Raw genomic sequence first — 24,653 nt, forward strand, 5'->3', positions numbered from 1 at the left:
CAATTATAAATCTGAAACATCTAAACAAATACCTTCTCTTCAGGAAATTCAAGATGGATACAGTAAAATCAGCAGTTCATCTTCTGTATCACAAATGTTTTATGGCGGTCCTGGATTCAAAGGACACATATTATCGCATCTCTATTCATCCTGGGCACCAACAATTCCTCAGTGGCAGTGACTGTAGAAGGAAGTATTCGTCACTTCCAATTTCAGGCTCTTCCGTTTGGCCTCTCTATGGCCCCCAGAATATTTACAAAAGTGGTGGCAGAAATAGCATAGTTTATAAGAAAGGAGAACATCATATTCCTGCCCTATCTGGATGATTTTCTAATCATAGCAGACTCACAGCAGGATTGTGTGATGGCAGTTCAGGAGGTGAGGAAGATTCTAGAAGATTTGGGATGGATTATCAATCTTGAGGAGTCCAAAATGGTGCCAGAGACTTGTCAAGTGTTTCTAGGGCTTCTGCTGGATTCGATAGTGCAGAGAATCTTTCTGACCGAGGAGAAGATTTTGCGAGTCCATACAAAGCTTCAAATGTTACAGAATGCCCAGGATTTGACAGTCAGAAAAGCTATGTCTGTTCTGGGGTCACTAACCTCCTGTATTCCGGCAGTGGAATGGGCTCAATTTCATACTCGACAGCTACAGAAAGAAATACTTATATCTTGGAGGAAAGCTGGGGGATCTTTGGACTCAAAGATGCTAATCTCCCAAAAAACTTTTGAAGATCTATCCTGGTGGGAAGACAGCACAAACCTTAGTCAGGGGATTCCTTGGGGTTACCCCGATCCAGTAGTGATAAAAACAGATGCCAGCCCATGGGGATGGGGTGCTAATTTTTTAGACTAGATGATTCAGGGTCAGTGGTCTCCATTGCAGAAGACGTTCTCCTCAAACAGGAAAGAGCTGCTAGCCATAAGACTGGCTTTGGAGACAGCATTACCCTTTATTCAGCTAAAACATGTCCGAATAAAGTCGGACAATCGGTCTGCAGTAACTTACATAAACCATGGGGGGGGGACAAGATCGGTTTCCCTCATGAGGGAGTCAGATCGGTTATTCCATTTTATGGAGGGAAAGGTGAGTCATCTGTCTGCTCTCCATATAAGGGGCCAGGAGAACTTCCAGGCAGATTTCCTGAGCCAGCATCAGCTAAGACTATTCTCAAAGATAGAGGGGATCCCCCAGAGAGAGACTATTGATCTTTTTGCCACCAGGCAGAACAGAAAGGTAGAGAGATTTTATTCTCTCAACCAAAAAGAATTCCCAGATGGGGTGGAGGCCTTTCTTCAGAAATGGAACTTCCCCTTAGGCTATGCCTTTCCCCTGTTCCAGCTCATTCCTCAAAAAGATCAGGGACGAGGGTGCAAGAATAATTCTGATAGCTCCCTTCTGGCCAAAGAGAGCATGGTTTTCTCTCATTAGGTTGATATCAGTCTCAGATCTGTGGATCCTTCCAGAGATCTCGGACCTTCTGCTGCAAGGACCGGTATGTCATCCAAACGTCAGGGGTCTGCACTTTTCGGCCTAGAATTTTAGCGGCCACTACTAATTAGAGAAGGTTTTTCCGAAGCTTTGGTGTCTACATTGCTGAGAAGCAGAAAAGCTGTAAAAATTTCTATCTATACGAGAGTTTGGAAGAAGTTACTAGACTTTACAGGGATTGGGGCAGACTTTTTACCCTGTGATATTTCAGTCCGACAGATTCTGGAGTTTCTCCAGAAGGGATTGTCTATAAGATTAGCTTAAAGCACCCTTAAAGTACAGGTCTCTGCCCTGGGCTAAATGTTTGCTATTGACCCTTGGGTAATAAAATTCTTCAAGGCGGTAGATAGAATTGTCCCAATGAAGGTACCCAAGTTTTCACCCTGGGATCTAAACCTAGTGCTAAATGCCTTACAGATTTCACAGACCAAGGAAACACGAGAATGAATTAGAGATTTAACAAAGTCACAATGATCTCACTGAAGGTGCTCCAAAGACCTCAGCGGACATGAAAGTATATGTCCATAGGCCCACTATAAGACTATACTCCACAAAATGGGACTTTGAGGACTGGCCAAAAAAAAACTTGAGAAAACACATTTGGAGTTCACCAAACTGCATGTGGCAGACTCCCAACACACATGAAAAAGTTCTTTGGTTAGAGACTAAAATGGAACTTTTTGGCCATCATGGGAAAGGCTACATGTGGCACAAACCCAATACTTTCTATTATCCCGGTACAACATTTAAATATCTTGGAATAGTAGATCTCAATCCAATCAAGAATAGGTGGCTTGACTTGCAGACTGCTGTACACAAACACAATCCACCTAATTTGAAGGAGTTGGAGCAGTTTTGCCTGGAATAATGGGCAAAGAATCAGTGTCTAGATGTTATGAGATAAGAGACATATCCCAAGATACTTGCATCTGAAATTGCAACAAAAGGTGGCCGTGGCCCCACTTTTGGCGATTGAATGTTTATGCATGTAAAAGTTCTCCGGCTTTGTGTCTTACCTAAGGTTTGCGTCACAATAAGTTATTTTGCATGTTTAAAATGGCAGGCATATTGCATAAACCACAGGATACAAACCACCCAAAATTCCATTTTAATTCCAGGTTGTAATGCAGTTAACAGGAAAAACATCAAAGGGGCAAATTTTGCCGCAAGGCACTGTATGAGTATTTTGGCTACCTTTTTAATGAGATTAATCTCACCAATAAAGGAAAGAGCTCCATACTTTGAATTTGTATTGAAGGTAACATTATATGAGTATGCATGTATGGGAGAAAGCTTTACCGGGGTCTCTAGTGATTGGGTGACCTGATGCTTAAACTTTGTAAGAAGATGTGATATGATGATGGTCAAACAGGAGCATGTTGTATCCTCAAAACCAAAATGCTTATTGGGGCTGTTTACCTTCAAAGGGCGTTTCCGCCCACACCCCATTGTCACCTGACCTACTGGAGGGAAGAATACTTAACCCCTTTCCCCACTGCAGCGTTTTGGATTTTTTTATCCCCTGTCACTGCCTCAATCTGGTCTCTACCTGTGTAACACCAGTCAAGTGGCCCTGCAGCCAGTGACTTGCTTCAGCCATGACATGTCCTCCATGTCAGAGCATGGGGGACACATCAGCGCTGTGGCTAGTTATTGGCTGCAGTGGCTTTGTGACACCTGTCAAGCAGGATGTTGACATGTGGAGACCCTAGTGAGGAGAGCTGCAGCGGGGGACCTAAGGAGTTAGAAGAGCAAAAATCATGGGCTATTCTAGGGTGTTAAAGACCTTGGCTGCATCCAGCCAAGTCAAATTCTAGACTAGGGGTGCACAACCTGCGGCCCGGGGGCCACATGCGGCCCTTGATACCATTCTGTGCGGCCCCCAACCATCTAATAACAGACATGTATGTCTATGTCTTGTGGCTGCTCACATGTATTTTTCCCATTAGATAGGAGTCCCAGAACTGTAACCAGACATTAATGGTAAATACCATATGTTCAATCGGCCATAAATAGTTTGTCAGTTGGTAATACCCCTTTAAATTTTAATTTAGGCCCTCGTCATTGGTTCAGTCTGGCAATGTGGCCCCCGACCAGCAAACGTTGTGCACCCCTGTTCTAGACCCTCTTTCACACACAACCCATTTGAGTCCCCTAATATTATCTGAGGTCGACTGAGCGGGCATGAAGCCTAAATGGCCAGAACCAATAATTGAAAGTGTTAGAGTTGTCTACTGTATTAGTAAGCAATCGTGGGAATCTTCCAGTTTAAATTAAGCTACTGCAAAGCACATAACAAGAAATCTTTATCATTGGGCTTCCAGATAAATATCATGGGAAGAAAGCTAACCATATGGTGTGCCTTTGTGTAATCTCTGTAAAGCTGGAGATAAGAGTACTGCCTAGTCATGTTTCATGGCTCTTTAATTTGGCAGACATTGACTTGCATATTGTCCTTTCACATGAGTAGATGGGTTGCCCGTAATGAGTGCTGGTCGATATAGAACATTGATTTGTTGCTTTTTTTTCTTCATTTTTCACTTGGCAATTACTGGCAGGGGGGTTTGAACAAATGATTGTCCTTGCTATAGTTGTTTCAAAATCATCCTCCCGTTGTTACATTGTTTGCTGGCAGCACATGCCCTCTTTACCTAGGGAGCTGTGCAGCCGACAAATGATCATTTTTACATAAAATATGTGATGAATGACAATCAACTATTTTCTCTGTCATTTTATCTCAGAGTATGTTTTTACACTGGGAAATGATTGGGGAAAAAGTTTGCTGACTATTCTTTCAGCGCATCATCAGTATATGTTAAAGGACAGTTTTTCTTCTGAAGGAGAACTAACTAACTTGCTTACCTCTTCCCTGGGAGTATTGCCTATGAGTCTCCCTACACCAGCTGGCAGCCTTCACACGGAGATACAGTGCCTCCTGATAGCTACTGTACATCAAAGGTGTCTCTGCCAGCCAACCAGTATACTGCTAATTACTGACGATGACGATGAGCAAGAACCCTGAAAAAGCTGTCTACCGATTTGGTATCTTTTTCTTTTGTAGTGGACTCTGGTTTGACTGAAATTCCAAGGCTCTTTAACCACCTCAGCCCCCAGTGCTTAAACACCCTGAAAGACCAGGCCACTTTTTACACTTCTGACCTACACTACTTTCACCGTTTATTGCTCGGTCATGCAACTTACCACCCAAATGAATTTTACCTCCTTTTCTTCTCACTAATAGAGCTTTCATTTGGTGGTATTTCATTGCTGCTGACATTTTTACTTTTTTTGTTATTAATCGAAATTTAACGATTTTTATTGCAAAAAAATGACATTTTTCACTTTCAGTTGTAAAATTTTGCAAAAAAAACGACATCCATATAGAAATTTTGCTCTAAATTTATAGTTCTACATGTCTTTGATAAAAAAAAAATGTTTGGGTAAAAAAAAAATGGTTTGGGTAAAAGTTATAGCGTTTACAAACTATGGTACAAAAATGTGAATTTCCGCTTTTTGAAGCAGCTCTGACTTTCTGAGCACCTGTCATGTTTCCTGAGGTTCTACAATGCCCAGACAGTACAAACACCCCACAAATGACCCCATTTCTGAAAGTACACACCCTAAGGTATTCGCTGATGGGCATAGTGAGTTCATAGAACTTTTTATTTTTTGTCACAAGTTAGCGGAAAATGATGATTTTTTTTTTTTTTCCTTACAAAGTCTCATATTCCACTAACTTGTGACAAAAAATAAAAACTTCTATGAACTCACTATGCCCATCAGCGAATACCTTGGGGTCTCTTCTTTCCAAAATGGGGTCACTTGTGGGGTAGTTATACTGCCCTGGCATTCTAGGGGCCCAAATGTGTGGTAAGGAGTTTGAAATCAAATTCTGTAAAAAATGACCTGTGAAATCCGAAAGGTGCTCTTTGGAATATGGGCCCCTTTGCCCACCTAGGCTGCAAAAAAGTGTCACACATCTGGTATCTCCGTACTCAGGAGAAGGTGGGGAATGTGTTTTGGGGTGTCATTTTATATATACCCATGCTGGGTGAGAGAAATATCTTGGCAAAAGACAACTTTTCCCATTTTTTTATACAAAGTTGTCATTTGACCAAGATATTTATCTCACCCAGCATGGGTATATGTAAAAAGACACCCCAAAACACATTCCTCAACTTCTCCTGAGTACGGGGATACCAGATGTGTGACACTTTTTTGCAGCCTAGGTGGGCAAAGGGGCCCATATTCCAAAGAGCACCTTTCGGATTTCACTCCTCATTTTTTCCTGAATTTGATTTCAAACTCCTTACCACACATTTGGGCCCCTAGAATACCAGGGCAGTATAACTACCCCACAAGTGACCCCATTTTGGAAAGAAGACACCCCAAGGTATTCCGTGAGGGGCATGGCGAGTTCCTAGAATTTTTTATTTTTTGTCACAAGTTAGTGGAAAATGATGATTTTTTTTTTTTTTTTTTTTTTTCATACAAAGTCTCATATTCCACAAACTTGTGACAAAAAATAAAAACTTCCATGAACTCACTATGCCCATCAGCGAATACCTTGGGGTCTCTTCTTTCCAAAATGGGGTCACTTGTGGGGTAGTTATACTGCCCTGGCATTCTAGGGGCCCAAATGTGTGGTAAGTAGGTAAATGACCTGTGAAATCCGAAAGGTGCTCTTTGGAATGTGGGCCCCTTTGCCCACCTAGGCTGCAAAAAAGTGTCACACATCTGGTATCTCTGTATTCAGGAGAAGTTGAGGAATGTGTTTTGGGGTGTCTTTTTACATATACCCATGCTGGGTGAGATAAATATCTTGGTCAAATGCCAACTTTGTATAAAAAAATGGGAAAAGTTGTCTTTTGCCAAGATATTTCTCTTACCCAGCATGGGTATATGTAAAATGACACCCCAAAACACATTCCCCAACTTCTCCCGATTACGGAGATACCAGATGTGTGACACTTTTTTGCAGCCGAGGTGGGCAAAGGGGCCCATATTCAAAAGAGCACCTTTCGGATTTCACAGGTCATTTTTTACAGAATTTGATTTCAAACTCCTTACCACACATTTGGGCCCCTAGAATGCCAGGGCAGTATAACTACCCCACAAGTGACCCCATTTTGGAAAGAAGAGACCCCAAGGTATTCGCTGATGGGCAAAGTGAGTTCATGGAAGTTTTTATTTTTTGTCACAAGTTAGTGGAATATGAGACTTTGTATGAAAAAAAAAAAAAAAAAAAAAATAAGCATTTTCCACTAACTTGTGACAAAAAATAAAAAATTCTAGGAACTCGCCATGCCCCTCACGGAATACCTTGGGGTGTCTTCTTTCCAAAATGGGGTCACTTGTGGGGTAGTTATACTGCCCTGGCATTTTCCAGGGGCCCTAATGTGTGGTAAGTAGGTAAATGACCTGTGAAATCCTAAAGGTGCTCTTTGGAATATGGGCCCCTTTGCCCACCTAGGCTGCAAAAAAGTGTCACACATGTGGTATCGCCGTATTCAGGAGAAGTTGGGGAATGTGTTTTGGGGTGTCATTTTACATATACCCATGCTGGGTGAGAGAAATATCTTGGCAAAAGACAACTTTTCCCATTTTTTTATACAAAGTTGGCATTTGACCAAGATATTTCTCTCACCCAGCATGGGTATATGTAAAATGACACCCCAAAACACATTCCCCAACTTCTCCTGAGTACGGCGATACCAGATGTGTGACACTTTTTTGCAGCCTAGATGCGCAAAGGTGCCCAAATTCCTTTTAGGAGGGCATTTTTAGACATTTGGATACCAGACTTCTTCTCACGCTTTGGGGCCCCTAGAATGCCAGGGCAGTATAAATACCCCACATGTGACCCCATTTTGGAAAGAAGACACCCCAAGGTATTCAATGAGGGGCATGGCGAGTTCATAGAAATTTTTTTTTTTTGGCACAAGTTAGCGGAAATTGATATTTTTAATTTTTTTCTCACAAAGTCTCCCGTTCCGCTAACTTGGGACAAAAATTTCAATCTTTCATGGACTCAATATGCCCCTCACGGAATACCTGGGGGTGTCTTCTTTCCGAAATGGGGTCACATGTGGGGTATTTATACTGCCCTGGCATTCTAGGGGCCCTAAAGCGTGAGAAGAAGTCTGGAATATAAATGTCTAAAAAATTTTACGCATTTGGATTCCGTGAGGGGTATGGTGAGTTCATGTGAGATTTTATTTTTTGACACAAGTTAGTGGAATATGAGACTTTGTAAGAAAAAAAAAAAAAAAATTCTGCTAACTTGGGCCAAAAAAATATCTGAATGGAGCCTTACAGAGGGGTGATCAATGACAGGGGGGGTGATCAATGACAGGGGGGGTGATCAATGACAGGGGGGTGATCAATGACAGGGGGGTGATCAATGACAGGGGGGTGATCAGGGAGTCTATATGGGGTGATAACCACAGTCATTGATCACGCCCGTGTAAGGCTTCATTCAGACGTCCGGATGCGTTTTGCGGATCCGATCCATCTATCAGTGCATCCGTAAAAATCATGCGGACATCTGAATGGAGCTTTACAGGGGGGTAATCAATGACAGGGGGGTGATCAATGACAGGGGGGTGATCAGGGAGTCTATATGGGGTGATCACCACAGTCATTGATCATGCCCCTGTAAGGCTTCATTCAGACGTCCGGATGCGTTTTGCGGATCGGATCCATCTATCAGTGCATCCGTAAAAATCATGCGGACATCTGAATGGAGCTTTACAGGGGGGTAATCAATGACAGGGGGGTGATCACCACAGTCATTGATCATGCCCCTGTAAGGCTTCATTCAGACGACCGGATGCGTTTTGCGGATCCGATCCATGTATCAGTGCATCCGTAAAAATCATGCGGACATCTGAATGGAGCTTTACAGGGGGGTGATCAGGGAGTCTATATGGGGTGATCACCACAGTCATTGATCATGCCCCTGTAAGGCTTCATTCAGACGTCCGGATGCGTTTTGCGGATCCGATCCATCTATCAGTGCATCCGTAAAAATCATGCGGACATCTGAATGGAGCTTTACAGGGGGGTAATCAATGACAGGGGGGTAATCAATGACAGGGGGGTGATCAGGGAGTCTATATGGGGTGATCACCACAGTCATTGATCATGCCCCTGTAAGGCTTCATTCAGACGTCCGGATGCGTTTTGCGGATCCGATCCATCTATCAGTGCATCCGTAAAAATCATGCGGACATCTGAATGGAGCTTTACAGGGGGGTAATCAATGACAGGGGGGTGATCACCACAGTCATTGATCATGCCCCTGTAAGGCTTCATTCAGACGACCGGATGCGTTTTGCGGATCCGATCCATGTATCAGTGCATCCGTAAAAATCATGCGGACATCTGAATGGAGCTTTACAGGGGGGTAATCAATGACAGGGGGGTAATCAATGACAGGGGGGTGATCAGGGAGTCTATATGGGGTGATCACCACAGTCATTGATCATGCCCCTGTAAGGCTTCATTCAGACGTCCGGATGCGTTTTGCGGATCCGATCCATCTATCAGTGGATCCGTAAAAATCATGCGGACGTCTGAATGGAGCTTTACAGGGGGTTGATCAATGACAGGGGGGTAATCAATGACAGGGGGGTGATCAGGGAGTCTATATGGGGTGATCAGGGGTGATTAGGGGTGATCAGGGGCTAATAAGGGGTTAATAAGTGATGGGGGGGGGGGTGTAGTGTAGTGTAGTGGTGCTTGGTGCTACTTTACTGAGCTACCTGTGTCCTCTGGTGGTCGATCCAAACAAAGGGGACCACCAGAGGACCAGGTAGCAGGTATATTAGACGCTGTTATCAAAACAGCGTCTAATATACCTGTTAGGGGTTAAAAAAAACACATCTCCAGCCTGCCAGCGAACGATCGCCGCTGGCAGGCTGGAGATCAACTCTCTTACCTTCCGTTCCTGTGAGCGCGCGCGCCTGTGTGCGCGCGTTCACAGGAAATCTCGCGTCTCGCGAGATGACGCGTATATGCGTGACTGTGCGCAGCGCTGCCACCTCCGGAACGCGATCCTGCGTTAGGCGGTCCGGAGGTGGTTAAAGTGAACTTATCACCATAAAATGCAGTGCAATCTACAGGCAGCATGTTGTAGAGCAGGAGGAGCTGAGCAGATTGATATATAGTTTTATGGGAAAAGATTTGGTAAAACTTGTAATTTATTCATTTAAACCTGATTCTATGCTTAGAAGTCATGGGTGGTCAGTGATTGACATCTATCTCTGCATGACTAAACATAGAGAGTTGGCTATCAATCAGTAAGTACAGTAGCATTGCCCATATGACTCCTATGCTCAGCTTCTCCTGTTCTGACATGCTGCCTGAAAATTGCACTGCATTTTCTTGATGACAGGTTCCCCTTAAAGGGTTGTCCAGTTTTAACCTGCCACTCCATTCCAGCTCCCTTCATCGGTCTTCTGCTCCTGTAAACTTCCCAGATGGAGGGCGTCATGTGCACCGCTGCACCCTATGACTGGCATTAGAGCTGACGTGTCTCTAATCAACGTGACCCAGCAGTGACGTTCCACTTGGGGACACTTCACCACTAAGGCTAGTCATTGGCTGCAGCTGTGAATGTGACATCTTCTGTCTGGAATTTTACAGGACGGAGACTGGAAGACTGCTGAAGGGGAATTTAAGTCCTTCCCATTATGTGCGCATGCACAGGAGTCCTCTTAATGCATTCCATGGCTGGTTTGTGGGTATATAGAGGGGGTGAGTATCAACATATAAATTACTAATCCAGATTCAGCAGCAGGTATTCTATATATGTATTACTGTACTTATTATGGCTTGTCCGAGGTGACAGACTCTCTCTACCGACTTCAATGCTGGCACTTTAACTTAAAGGCTATGTACACTGTTTGATTGTATTTTACTCATATTTTCAATTGGCCTTTTATTAAAAAATATTGAGCTGTTCTGTCACAAAAGGTTAAGTTTTTTTTTCTAACTGTGTGACTGCTACTTTCACTTTGTCCCTGTCATCTAATAAACCTTACCTCTAAACTACTAAGAGGTCATAAACAGTGATGGCCAGCGAACACATGCGGGCTGCCATCTTAACTGACAAGTCCGGCGATGCACAGGTAAGCCCTTACCTGTGCCAGTGCCGCAAGCCGGTCTGAAATCAAATGCGGTCACCGGGAGCAGGCAGTTCCGAGAACAGCCGCCAGGGTCTTTATCGGGCTGTTCTCGGAACTGCCTGCTCCCGGTGATTTCATTGGATTTCAGGGCTTACCTGTGCATCGCCGGACTTGTCAGTTAAGATGGCAGCCCGCATGTGTTCGCTGGCGAACACTGCGAACTGGCTATCACTGTTTATGACCTCTTAGTAGTTTAGAGGTAAGGTTTATTAGATGACAGGGACACTGCGAACTGGTCATAAACATTTATTTGGCCACATTCTTATCAGTAAGATATGGATTGAGCTTTAATTCGTTTTTATAATGTCAGAGAGCAGAGATAAGGAGTCCTTCTGCTCCCCAGATGACGGAAAATATGGAAAATCCACAGGCTGCTACTAGAGGATCTCAGCTATGTACAGAAAAAAGGGCTCCATATTTTTTATAAAGACCAACTGAAAAAAAGATTTTTAACTCAAAATAAGTACAATGCAATAACATAGTACATAAGGCCGAAAAAAGACATTTGTCCATCCAGTTCGGCCTGTCATCCTGCAAGTTGATCCAGAGGAAGGCAAAAAAACCCTGTGAGGTAGAAGCCAATTTTCCTCACAATGATTAAAAAAATCGCCCAAAGGTGTATACAGCCTTTAAATAATTAACAAAAATGTGATCTTATTGCAGTTTTAAGCAGGAATTTTCCTTAAAATGTCTGTGCTTCTGCAGTACTTCATGTGTTAAATCTTCTTTCAGAGAGAGATTTCTTCAAAGTAGTTTTATTTTTCATTGCCCTAGTAAAGAGTTGTACTAATGGAAGTAATGGGGAATGGCTGTTGATGTGCGGAAATATTACGTAAGTGCTGTAAGTGCAGAACTAGAGCAGAGTTCAATGCCCTTGAGTGAAAGAAATATACTGTATACCCACAGGTGGTGGGTATAGGGACTAATGGAAGTAAGGGGAAATGCCCGTTGATGTGCTGTAAGTGCAGAACTAGAGCAGAGTTCAATGCCCTCGAGTGAAAGAGATGCGTATGCAGTTCTTTCTCTTACCTGAGGCTTTACAATTGCAAACCAGCTGTCAGTTTTCTTTTGCCACCATTTAAGAATAATTGACTGCGAACAATTTTGTGGTGATACAGTACAATAGGAAAGATTGTGGAATGAGTGTTACTTTTTATGAAACAATGTTTTGTGTACGACCAATGCTTAGTGTTTTCTGTATTATTGATTCCTTTGTACAATACTTCAGAGGCACACTGTTGATGTGGTCCGTACATGTAACCGCCGGCTAGGGAGAGCTTAGAATTGTGTGCAATGAAAAATACAACTTCAGGCCTTATTCACACGACAGTGTCTTTTATTTTTTATTTTATTTTTTTCATCCGCAAAAAAAAATTACATTGATCAGTGAATAACAGATCGCGTCCATGTGCCTTGCAGGTTTATTTCCTCACCCCCATCAATAGAACAGGCTATGTTGATCCTCAAAAGTGGGCCAAAAGCTAGGTCATGTTTTGGCACACGGATTCATTAAAAGAAAACTGGATGTGTGAGTAACCTCCATTGACTTGTGAATAACCCCATTGACTTGTATGGGTCTTTGTGCTGACATTTAAAAAAACGGATAGCACATGGAAGAAAAAGAAAGTTGCACGAATAAGCTCTTAGGCTGGACAGTATCCAGGCTGAAGAAGCCTGTTATATAGGACTGGCCATCCTTATTTTACTTTTGGATTGCTCCGGGCAGTAACCAGACCTTTTAAATGGACACTCGCAGTTCAGTTTTCCAAGGACAGATGTTTTCTCTGCTGTCCAGCAGCTTTCAATAATATTCTTCAGGGTTCACAACATAGAAAGTAGGCAGTCTGAGATCAGTGCTGTCAGCGGGGATTGCTGCCGTGCTAGCTTATGCTTCTCCTTCTTATTCATGCATCCTTTGGAAAATGAATGAGACAAAAGACAGCTTATATGTGTGCTGGGGGAACAGAAGGCTGTTCCATACAGACTTTCATCTCAGCCATCGTTTAGAACAGATGCTGAACACAAGCCCTTTGTGATCTGCTTATACGTGAAATTTAAGATGGCATTGCCATCAACAGAGATGCAGGATGACAAACCTCTGTATAATATAGTGTGACTGAATATTCCTCTGCAATAAGACCAAAATTGTGTCAGTTCACAGTAACTTTGTAGAACATCCATCAAGTATCGGCTAGTATTGTGCCATGATACTGCAGTTTATTAAAAACTGTCACCTGCTAGTAGGTTGGTAAATTTGTAGTAGTGCAGTTGTGTAGCGGGCTGCTGTTATCCCAGGATAGTATCGTTTTGAGCTTACCCTATGAAAGAAACTAAAAGCATGCTAGAAGATGTATAGAAATGACTCCAAACCTTAATGAGGCAAATTGCCAGAAAATCTGTCATTATTAGGGTACTTTCACACTAGCGGTTTTCTTTTCCGGCCTAGAGTTCCGTCACAGGGGCTCTATACAGGAAAAGAACTGATCAGTTTTCTCCCCATGCATTCTGAATGGAGAGTAATCCGTTCAGGATGTCTTCAGTTCAGTCTTTTTGACTGATCAGGCAAAAGATAAAACCACAGCATGTTTTATCTCCGGCCAAAAAACCTGAAGACTTGCCTGAATGCCGGATCTGGATTTTTTTTCCATAGGAATGTATTAGTGCCGGATCCGTCCTTTTGCGCAGAACGAAAAAAAGGTGAAAAAAAAAATTAACGCCGGACCCATTTTGCCGGATGACACTGGAAAGACGGATCCGTCATTTCAATGCATTTTTCTGACTGATCAGGCATTTTCCAGACTGATCAGGATCCTGATCAGTCTTACAAATGCAATCAGTTGGCATACGTTTTGCCGGATCCAGCAGGCAGTTCCGGCGACGGAACTGCTTGCTGGATCACTCTGCCGCAAGTGTGAAAGTAGCCTTAGGACAAAGGGGGAGATTTATCAAAGGTGGTGTAAAAGAAAACTGGTCTAACTGGCCATAGCAACCAATCAGATTGATCCTTCTATTTTCCAAAGGAGAGCTGAAAAATCAAAGGGTGAATCTGATTGGTTGCTATGGGCAGTTAGGCCAGTTTTGATAATAGTTCAGGAGGCTAGAAAAGATGAAAGCACAATTGGAAATAATTCCACACCCATGCTCCCCATCGAAATATGAAGGAGAGAAAGGATCCAAAATATTTCACACCACATGAGGTGCAGCATTGGTTGGTGTCATAGTTTTTTTTTTTTATGCAGGCATTTTTTCTGTATTGTTTAGTCAAAAAAATAGAAGCTCCAGATGTTACTTTGAAGCACATGGGAAATATTAAACACTGAAAACACAAGCTGTTTTTTGTAGTGGCATATTTTTACTCTTTAGTTTCTTTATTGGGTCACTGACTATTTTTTTTTTAAATTGCAGCATGCTCTGTCTTTTGTAGGGCATACACATAATGCCATTAAAAAAAAACCTCCACGTCAGCTATTTTTGGCCGAACAAAACCCACAAAACAATCATGGTTGTTAGCACCCTTACTGTATTCTGTTTTTAACTTGCTTTTTTTTTTATTTTTATATTTTAAAGATTATTATCCGAGTCAAACCTCCCAGAGTGGCCGACCCGCAGGGGAGATCATACTTACTTACCTGGTCCTAGCCAGTAGGTCACTGTCTAACACTCCCTGCCCGACTCGTCCTCTCCCTGCTGCGCTGAGATCAACGGGGGAGACGTGATCTGCTTCTTTTTCGCCACAACAACTGGTCACATGACTGATCATTATGCAGTAATGGATCTGTGTAGTACTGGCTCTGAAGCGACTACTAAATAATTGGTTGGTGGGGGTACATAGTGTCAGACCACTACCAATCAGATATTTATAGCCTATCCTAAGATGTCTTTAAATCAAAAAGAAAAATACTGCAAGGTGACTACATTGTGTATCAGGACGGATCCATTTGGCTCAGTTTCGTCAGACGTGAGCGTTTTTGTGTCCTCCTCCAAAGCGGAATGGAGGCGGAACGGAGCCAAACTTATGCATTGTGAGCTGATCCTTATCCATTCAGAATGCATTAAGGGCAAAACTGATCCGTTTTGGACCGCTTGTGAGAGCCCTGAACAGATCTCACAAACGGTGTGAAAGTAGACTAAATCAGAAGTATATTTTTCAACATCCCTTTAAAAGAACTGTGGCAATGCGATCACTTGTCCGTAAGATCGTCACATGTACAATCCCAATATCAACAAGAGGGACTACAGGTATTGTGGGAGTTGTAGTTTTACAACAGCTGGAGGGCCGCAGTTTGAGGATGCCTGACCTAGATAAAGATGCCAACAGAAGAGCATTGCACTTATCAGTGTAACGTGTGATGCTATAATTGAATCACTCATTCATGGCTGCAGTGAATGGTCTGACTAAGAAAGTCAAGTGAGACTGTGCTAAAAGTCCAAAAAACCAAGGAAGCTAAAGATCCAGGACAGGAAGTAAAATACATGGGGTGACTTAGAAAAAATTATTTTCACAAAACCATCCACCAGTTTGTTTGTGAAAAAATAGATAAAATATTCACATATAGGCTGGTAATGTCAATCTGTTCAGTTCCTCCTGCTCTATAAGATGCTGCCTGCAGGTTACACTGCATTTTGTGGTGACAAAAGGACATTGCTTTTTCTTATCTGTCCCTGTCAGTGACCTGTGGTAAACCTATTGTGAAGCCTATGGAAGTACATCTTTACTGAAGAGCTGCTAGTAGCATTGTCAAATGTGCATGTTTCTGGAGGTTCTCAGATCTGCAGATCTTTTACTGCACTTTTATATTACACTAAAATGTCCTCTTAGTCTCAGATACAGACTACATTCATCTGCACAGCAACAGGTTATTTATATACATATTGCTATTTGAAGGCCATTCCTCATACCAGTGAGGATCAAACACTTAAATGGAAGCTTTACTTTTGTGTTCCTCCACTTTTGTTGAGTGTGCTTCTCTATTTGTTTTACAGTCATTGACTAAAAACACACCAAGAAGAAGTTGTTAGAAAGTTTCACTCGATTCCATGCGTGAATGTAATGATATATGTAAATGATTACAGTATTAGAGCAAAAGGATAAGTTTGAGGAAAACGGTACACTTGAAAGGAGGTTCTTGTACCCTGTTGGGCCGCCTCTACCTTGGATACAAGGTTAGATACTGTTGGGCATGGTGACCTACATGTTCTGTATGGTATACTGTGGCACATAGATGTTGCAGCTGGGCCTGTAGATACTTGCTTCCAAGCAGGCCCATAAATGCTAAATTGGCAATACATCTGGCCACCGGGCAGGCCAAGGAAGTGTTGGAATCTGGCAGAGACATTCCTGGGAAACCCTTGCTGTGTGTGTGAATGAGCATTATCCTGCTGTAAAAAATCCCATTTGGAAGCCCTGCCAAGAGAAGCAACACAGGATGTCCTGCACATATCGCTGAGCTGTTAGTGTCCCTCGTACCACTACTAGGGGTGACCAACTGTCATTTGTGATGGGTCCTCAGATATTCACACCAGCATTTGGAGCAGTGTGTCATTCCACAGCAAACACCGTATTGAACAGCTCACCACTAGACCTCCATATTTTAACCCAACGCACTTGTAGTCCCCACTCAATACACTCCTGTGCCCCCAGGAGTCCCCACTACACTCCTGTGCCCCCATTGAGTCCCCACTACACTCCTGTGCCCCCATTGAGTCCCCACTACACTCCTGTGCCCCCATGGAGTCCCAACTACACTCCTGTGCCCCCATGGAGTCCCCACTACACTCCTGTGCCCCCATGGAGTCCCCACTACACTCCTGTGCCCCCATGGAGTCCCCACTACACTCCTGTGCCCCCATGGAGTCCCCACTACACTCCTGTGCCCCCATGGAGTCCCCACTACACTCCTGTGCCCCCATGGAGTCCCCACTACACTCCTGTGCCCCCATGGAGTCCCCACTACACTCCTGTGCCCCCATTGAGTCCCCACTACACTCCTGTGCCCCCATGGAGTCCCCACTACACTCCTGTGCCCCCATGGAGTCCCCACTACACTCCTGTGCCCCCATGGAGTCCCCACTACACTCCTGTGCCCCCATGGAGTCCCCACTACACTCCTGTGCCCCCATGGAGTCCCCACTACACTCCTGTGCCCCCATGGAGACCCCACTACACTCCTGTGCCCCCATGGAGTCCCCACTACACTCCTGTGCCCCCATGGAGTCCCCACTACACTCCTGTGCCCCCATGGAGTCCCCACTACACTCCTGTGCCCCCATGGAGTCCCCACTACACTCCTGTGCCCCCATGGAGTCCCCACTACACTCCTGTGCCCCCATGGAGTCCCCACTACACTCCTGTGCCCCCATGGAGTCCCCACTACACTCCTGTGCCCCCATGGAGTCCCCACTACACTCCTGTGCCCCCATGGAGTCCCCACTACACTCCTGTGCCCCCATGGAGTCCCCACTACACTCCTGTGCCCCCATGGAGTCCCCACTACACTCCTGTGCCCCCATGGAGTCCCCACTACACTCCTGTGCCCCCATGGAGTCCCCACTACACTCCTGTGCCCCCATGGAGTCCCCACTACACTCCTGTGCCCCCATGGAGTCCCCACTACACTCCTGTGCCCCCATGGAGTCCCCACTACACTCCTGTGCCCCCATGGAGTCCCCACTACACTCCTGTGCCCCCATGGAGTCCCCACTACACTCCTGTGCCCCCATGGAGTCCCCACTACACTCCTGTGCCCCCAGGAGTCCCTACTACACTCCTGTGCCCCCATGGAGTCCCCACTCAATACACTCGGATATTAGGTGAACAGTCCAATACTCAATACATAGAAAAGGAAAGCTCAGCACCAGAACAATGTCTTGAATAAAAGATTAGCAAATTTATAGAATTCAATGCAATATATAAAGAAATACAATACAGGAACTAGTGATGAGCGAATTGACTGCTGATTAAACATCCGAAGTCGATTCGCATAAAACTTTGTTAGAATACTGTACGGTGCGAGCGCTCCGTACAGTATTAGAATGTATTGGCTCCGATGAGCCGAAGTTATTACTTCGCGAAGTGTCGCGGGACTTCGGGTAATAACTTCAGAAGTTAATTTCTACTGTTAAAAACCTTTTACCGAACTCTGTGTCGGTTCCAAGTGGTACTTCGGAACTGAAACCAAGTTCGGTAAAAGTTTTTTTACAGTAGAAATTCTAACTAAGTTTTATGCGAATCGACTTTGGATGTTTCATCTGAAGTCGATTCGCTCATCCCTAACAAGAACCCCCCCTAACATCTGTTTCTGGAGGATGGATAATGAAACTGGTAGCTGCTCATGCTTGTCATCATATCAAACGATCCTCTCTATTGGTAGTCTGTCTGGAGCCTGTTCACCATGTGTGCATGCCTTCATGTAACTGCTGCTCCCAGCACCTCCTGACAGCTAGGTCAGAGCATTGTAGATGGCGGGCAGTTTTTTTAAACTACCATCAGTCTCAGTCCAGTGATGCATCCCCTCTCAAAGACTGGGTAAAATGTCTTTAAATGCATCGTAGAAGCAGCTCTAGCAGTCAATGATCTCTCACCAAGAAGTACACTACCCCAAAGTAGTCTCTGAGAGTGGCGTATTTCGTAGAATAAAAAAAAAAAAAAAAAAAAACGAATTTCTACATATACATAATTAAAATTTGTTAGTTGCAGAGTACATTCATAAAACGCATGCATCGTTACATTAATGCTTTCCTTTTTCTTTTTACAGGACTATTTTTATCCAAAATACCAAGGTAAGTGTTACATTTTTGTATGTTTAGATGATAATAGTTGACTTACGGACTGTGAAAACAGAATTTGATACCATAAATGAATGCAAAACTCATATGTCAAAATGATTGGAAACTGGTTATGTTGAATGGGGGATAAACCAGACAAGTCAGTATCGTCAATCTATGTATTATTCTTCTAGGATATGTGTGGTGGTGGGTGATTGTTAAGGCCCTGATGTTTGGGCAGATTATCTGCTTTTATGAACACTCATTAGTGATGATCTGCTAGTGTAAGGCTACTTTCACACGAGCGTTCGGGTGTCCGCTCGTGCGCTCCGTTTGAAGGGGCTCACGAGCGTCCCCGAACGCATCCGTCTGGCCCCAATGCATTCTCAGTGGAGGCGGATCCACTGAGAATGCATCCGCCTGCCAGCGCTCAGCCTCCGCTCCGCTCAGTGAGCGGACACCTGAACGCTGCTTGCAGCGTTCGGGTGTCCGCCTGGCCGTGCGGAGGCGAGCGGATCCGTCCAGACTTATAATGGAAGTCAATGGGGACGGATCCGCTTGAAGATGACACCATATGGCTCAATCTTCAAGCGGATCCGTTCCCCATTGACTTTCAATGTAAAGTCTGAACGGATCCGCTCAGGCTACTTTCATACTTAGAAAATTTTCTAAGTTTTAATGCAGACGGATCCGTTCTGAACGGATGCGAACGTCTGCATTATCGGAGCGGATCCGTCTGATGAAACATCAGACGGATCCGCTCCGAACGCTAGTGTGAAAGTAGCCTTAAGGTGCCGCCTATTACCCGATGCACGAGCGAAACGTTTGTTCATTAGGTAATAGGATTGTTCATGCGGGCACCTAAAAAATTGTTTGCTGGCAGCAGATTGTGCCGTTTAAACAGGGATTCTGTATGGGGACAAGTAATGGCATTAGCCATTGCTCCTCCCCATACTGTGGAGGAGATCGCTGCATGTAAATGCACAGTTCTTCTCCACTGACGAGCAGTCGGTTGTTATGAAGGAACGCTTAGTACATCAGGCCATGTAAAGGGAATGTCACGAATACAGGGGAGGGACACAGAACTAGGCCTCAAGGCTAGGGAGAGGGAAAAGTTCACCTCCTACGAAGCCCCTAAACCTGGCACTGACTCCTGTTAGTATGTATAGACCCTGAAGGTGGGAAAACACATATACGCCGGAGCCTAGACCCTAGGAGCCCTGAAATGCCCTGGGTAGTGGCAGGGAATGAGACTACTGGTTCCTTCCCAGGTGAAGAACCAGCGTCTCCCTGAGGCCTAGTAACAAGAACAGGGGAACAACCAAATACAAAGAGCAGTACATCTTATCTTATAGAAAATGGATGAGCAGGAACACAAGCAAGGACCACACAACTCTTCCAACTCTAAGCAAAGAATATCAACTGCATGGTATAAAGTGTGAGACCAAACGAAGTAGGGAAAGCTGTAATGACCACGGGCTGCACCCAACCACAACACTGAGAATCAAGAGACTGTCAGTTAACCTCACGTGCAGTCAATCTCTCCGATCTTCTAACCTCTGTCACAGAAGGTACCGTGACAGGGGCCTTTAGAAAGACACCGTTGAACTGAAGGAGACCATTGAAATGTTTAACTTGGGCACAGTGCATCTACACAAAGGCAGTATGACCTTGGATTTCAACTGGGACATCTCAAATCTAGCAAATTTTTAAATGCAACATTTGCTGCAGACAAAAGGTTATACACAATTATATCTGTTTGAAACGGCAACAATGCAGTAGAATTTTTTTCTTCTAGCAACATTCTTCATTTACAGTAGCTTCTAATGCCCGTCAGTACAATGACATTCCCCAGGGGCCTGAAGCAAATTATGAAATGTGCTCTCCAACAAGTGTTCTTTAGTGACATGAAAAATTGCTGTTTGCTTTAGGAAGAACTGAAGGAATATACAGTCGTGGTTTGTCTTACCAGGGCACTATGGCAAATGTACAATGTAGATTTTCTTGATATCCAATTTTTTACCCATGGAAAAACTCCTTGATAAATGTTTACCCCTCATGGGTCTGTGTGAAGGATTGACAAAGACCCAATGAGGGTTGAAACATTGCAGATTTACACCGCACAGTTTTCGGGCAGATTATCAGGAACGAATGTTCCTGAAAATCTGCTCATGTAAATGTGCTGCCGATCACCTGAGGAATGAGAAATGCACTTGTTCATCGGTTGAAATGATCTTTCATGCGGCATCAGCGTTTCTGGGCAGCAGATTGTGCTGTGTAAAGAGCAATCTGCGGCCCAGAAACAATGAATCTGTGAGGACCGCCATCGCTTGTCCCCAAAAATGCAGCATGTAAATGCAGCTTTTTACCTCCACTGTTGTGTTTAGGTTGTTGTAATTTTATCTTTTTTTTTTTTTTTCTAGTAGTCAGTGTTACATTTTAAATCTGTGTTACTCGTTTGGGCATCCATGCTTTGTTAATTAATGTTTAAATTACCATATTGAATTGACTGCATGATATGAAACCTTCCTTTTTCAGAATGCATCCGGAGGTATTCGTTTTTAGACAGGAAAGATCCAGGCCTCTCTACGTGTATCCACAGTAAGTGATGTTTTATGTTTTACTTCAAACACTTTTGGTCCTCTGTGAACCTTGAAAAACTGTTTTTGACCCACTGAGGCAGATCTACTATTAAAAAAGCATCAATTTTTTTTGTTAAACTTTGTGAAAAAACTGGCATACATGCTGTGCAATGCATTTTAGACTCTCTTTCTAACCTTTTTGCCCTGCATCTGGCAAGGGCTATGGCTTAACAGAAAAAGATAATGGGTTAAATGTGTCTCCATGTGCAAACATTTTGGTGAATTTTTGAAATAAAACTAAGCCAACTAAGGCTAGTTCCACACTAGCACTAAACAGTTCCAACAGGTTGTTCCTCTACCACAGTCCATCGCTTAGTGCCCTGGAGCAGGGGGTACTTTGACGTTTGGACTATTTTCCCTATGCAAAGTTATAAACTTCTTACTTCATTTCACTTGAAAAGGTTAACTTGCACTTTTTAATGCCTCATTCATACGTCCGTGTTTGATCAGTGATTTCCATCAGTGATTTTGAGCCAAAACCAGGTGCGGCTCTAAACACAGAACTGGTGCAGATCTTTCCATTATATCGTATCTCTGTGGAGGCTCCAGTCCTGGTTTTGGCTCACAATCACTGATAAAGATCACTGACCAAAACACTGACTTGTGAGTTAGGCATAATACTGTGTAACTGCATTTTATATGGTGTGAAATATATCCTGTTCGTTATCACTGTGTTTACATATCTCTGTGGAAAGGGTTAATGAACACTAAGAGACTGCTAGGACTTTGAGAAGCTGGTAATTTTCCACAGCTGCCATAGAGTTTGAAGAAGACCATGTTTTGGAGGGAAAAAAAAAAGTTTGTTTACCGCCAAACCCAGACAGACTGACCTTGTGACTGTCTGGTTTAGCTTTGTTATGTCTGGAAACTTGTTTTTGTCTGGAAATACTGCTGTATCATTGCCACTGAGTATCATTGAAGCTGTAATGTAAGTCTGAGAGTCGGAAAGTGTTACAATGTATCTGTTTGTGCTGAGCTTCTCCACTCCACCCCTCCCACTAGAAGGTTCCAGTCTAGCTAAAACTGTATATAAGGAGAGCAGTCAGAGCCCCTAGTTTGCTGCAGTTAAGGAACAGTGCTTGGAAGAGGAGACTCTGCCAGTCTGCATGAGTGACCAGAAGAAGATGCTGACATGGGGACGCGGAGCCGCAGACCATGGGTCCCTAGCCCTGTGACCAAGGAGCCACCCAGACTACTGAGCTACAGACCGTGGGCCCTTGACCAGGATGCCAGCCTTCTGAGAGAGAGGAATAGCTAGCTTAGGCCTTTCCTCAGCATCAAACCCTTCTTCTGCCAGGGAGGAGACTGAAGAAGCCAGTCCTATGCCTCTCTATTGTTTTGCACCTGAATCCCTCCAGTAAAGAAGCACCCTGGTTTACTGTAGATCCTGACTCTCTGGACTTATTTCACATTGGAGAGCACCTCACATTGGAGAGCAGCAACACGTGGTGACACCTCAACAGTGTCCGGGGGACCCAGTGTAACGTTGGGGCCACCCCAAACCTGGCCACTGCAATCACACCCGGAACAGCTGGAATGTGCATGGCCCTATTGACTATAATGGGACTCTGCTGGGAACCGACCTGTTTCCGGCATTAGTGCTGGGATTCGTCCCGACAGCTACCACTGCAAGCAGTGTTTTTTTTGTCTGGCCTTCTCCCGGCATTAATTCTGGAAACAGGCCGGATGCTTGCCAGGTCCCATTATAGTCAATGGGCTTCGACGGGGAAAGGTAGTAACCAGCTATGCACTAGTGTGGAACTAGGTGGCAAGACAGTCCAAAGATGTGACAAATCGGCCACTATGATAAATCTGGCTCAGTTTAAGACTGTCTGAGTTTACACTCTTACTATTATACAGTGTTAGTAAACCTGGCCCACTGTATTACATTTTAATGCAGTGTTGGCCAAGTATAGTCTCATAGAAATTGTTTCCCTTGGTTGCTACCAGTAAGTTATTTTATAATGTTTATAATCTGTCATCTATATCACCGTCTTGGGGCATTTGGTGTACATCAAATAGATTTGTATTCAAATAGGTTATCCTCCAAAATATATTTATCACCGATTCGCAGGAATTCTTCCTTTAAAATCTGAGGCAAAAAAATATGCACCAGATAAATTAGTTTATAGCTTTTAATTGATGATGATGAATACTGGCCAAATGCTGATAAAACACGAAGTTGGAAGAATTCAATGCGGATGTCTTTCAGTCCGTATTTTTATCCACTAGGGCCCCAGTTGTTTAACTTGGTATAAAACATGACTTGATCCAGAAAACAGTGTGAAACAGTAGGATATCAAATCAGTGCTTCTGTATGTAATTGTTATTATAAGTGGCTCTCGCTTATGTCAAGATATTTTGTTGATATTGGAATTTGCTCAATATTCACTTGTAAAAGCTCATTCAGCAAATATCTCACATTCCACACTGATTCACCAGTTCCTTCCTCCTTTCCCCGAAACTCGTGGCACAGCTGCAAAATAAGGCTTCCAATCTGCATTGTTGACTGCAGAGAGGCTGCTCCTGACGAGAGATTCGCTTTCTGCTAGAAGAGACCCTTGTGTCTTCACACGTAACAGTAGAGGTGTGGTTATAAAGGGGAACTACACTTTTTACAGGCGAAACACATTTATTTAAAGAAGCAGCCCCACAAATGTTTTTGTTTATTTTTTTATTCTCTGACCTAATAGGAAGGTACATGATGTAGTACATGAAGTTGGAGTCAAGGTAATCTTCTTACTGGTGGCTGTAGTTGCGTATTCCACTGCCTTTTGATCCTTAGCTTCATCATGTGACTAACACTCTGACTCTGACACAGGGGAAGGTTTACTGATCAAATGCACTAAATACTGCCACAGTTTGCACCAGAAAACAAATGTTCATGCTTTGCACAAGCAATGCTTTGTGAGAACCAGAAGGGAGTGGATTACTCACAACTACAGCCACCAGATTGCTTCTGTAACATATTTCTGCATCAAACTGCATTAAAACTAATTTTTCCGGTGTGATTTTGACCACTCCTCGACTGCTACGTGTGAAGCTCCTGAACATAGACTTTCTAGAAGATCTACTAAACTGTAGACAAGTAAAATGCACATGCGACCTAAATGAATTTATAAGAGGGGTTTGCAGTAGGGGTGGGCGATATGCACGATATGAATTTGTGCAACGATACAGATTTTTTCTATATCGCCGGACCGCGATATGACCACAGAGCGGTAGTGAATTGAAGAAGCTTCTCACTCACCGCTCCGTGGCCTCCCAACTCTGCAGTCCGCACTGCGCTGTACGCGACACCTGCGGACTCCATCAGCCAGCTGCTGCCGAGCACCCTGCAGGAAAGGTAAGTATAATAACAGCAATTCTTCTGGGGGGGGGGGGGGGTGGAGGTGGAGGATCGGGGTGTGGTCTATTTGCAAAGGATGGCCATGGGGATGATCTGATGGCACTGGCTCTGGGGGACATGTCTGATCAAGGCAAATGCCATGGGGCTGATGGCACTGGCTCTGGGGGACATGTATGATGATGGCAATTGGCAAATGCCATGGGGCTGATGGCACTG

The 24,653-nt window shown here is 44.0% G+C and overlaps 1 protein-coding gene across 5 annotated transcripts in view; it reads left to right on the plus strand.

Annotated features, from left to right (window-relative positions):
- Positions 1 to 24,653, plus strand: part of GAS6 (growth arrest specific 6) — a 94,287-nt gene that overhangs the window by 15,407 nt on the left and 54,227 nt on the right. For all 5 annotated transcript variants that reach the window (XM_040425084.1, XM_040425085.1, XM_040425088.1 and 2 more), the window contains 2 exons: positions 18,437 to 18,461; positions 20,985 to 21,047. In XM_040425084.1, the coding sequence (XP_040281018.1) occupies positions 18,437 to 18,461; positions 20,985 to 21,047 (88 nt within the window). The remainder of the gene's footprint in view (positions 1 to 18,436; positions 18,462 to 20,984; positions 21,048 to 24,653) is intronic.

The sequence above is a fragment of the Bufo bufo genome, chromosome 3 (assembly GCF_905171765.1).
Source record: "Bufo bufo chromosome 3, aBufBuf1.1, whole genome shotgun sequence".
In the NCBI taxonomy this organism is placed as follows: domain Eukaryota; kingdom Metazoa; phylum Chordata; class Amphibia; order Anura; family Bufonidae; genus Bufo; species Bufo bufo.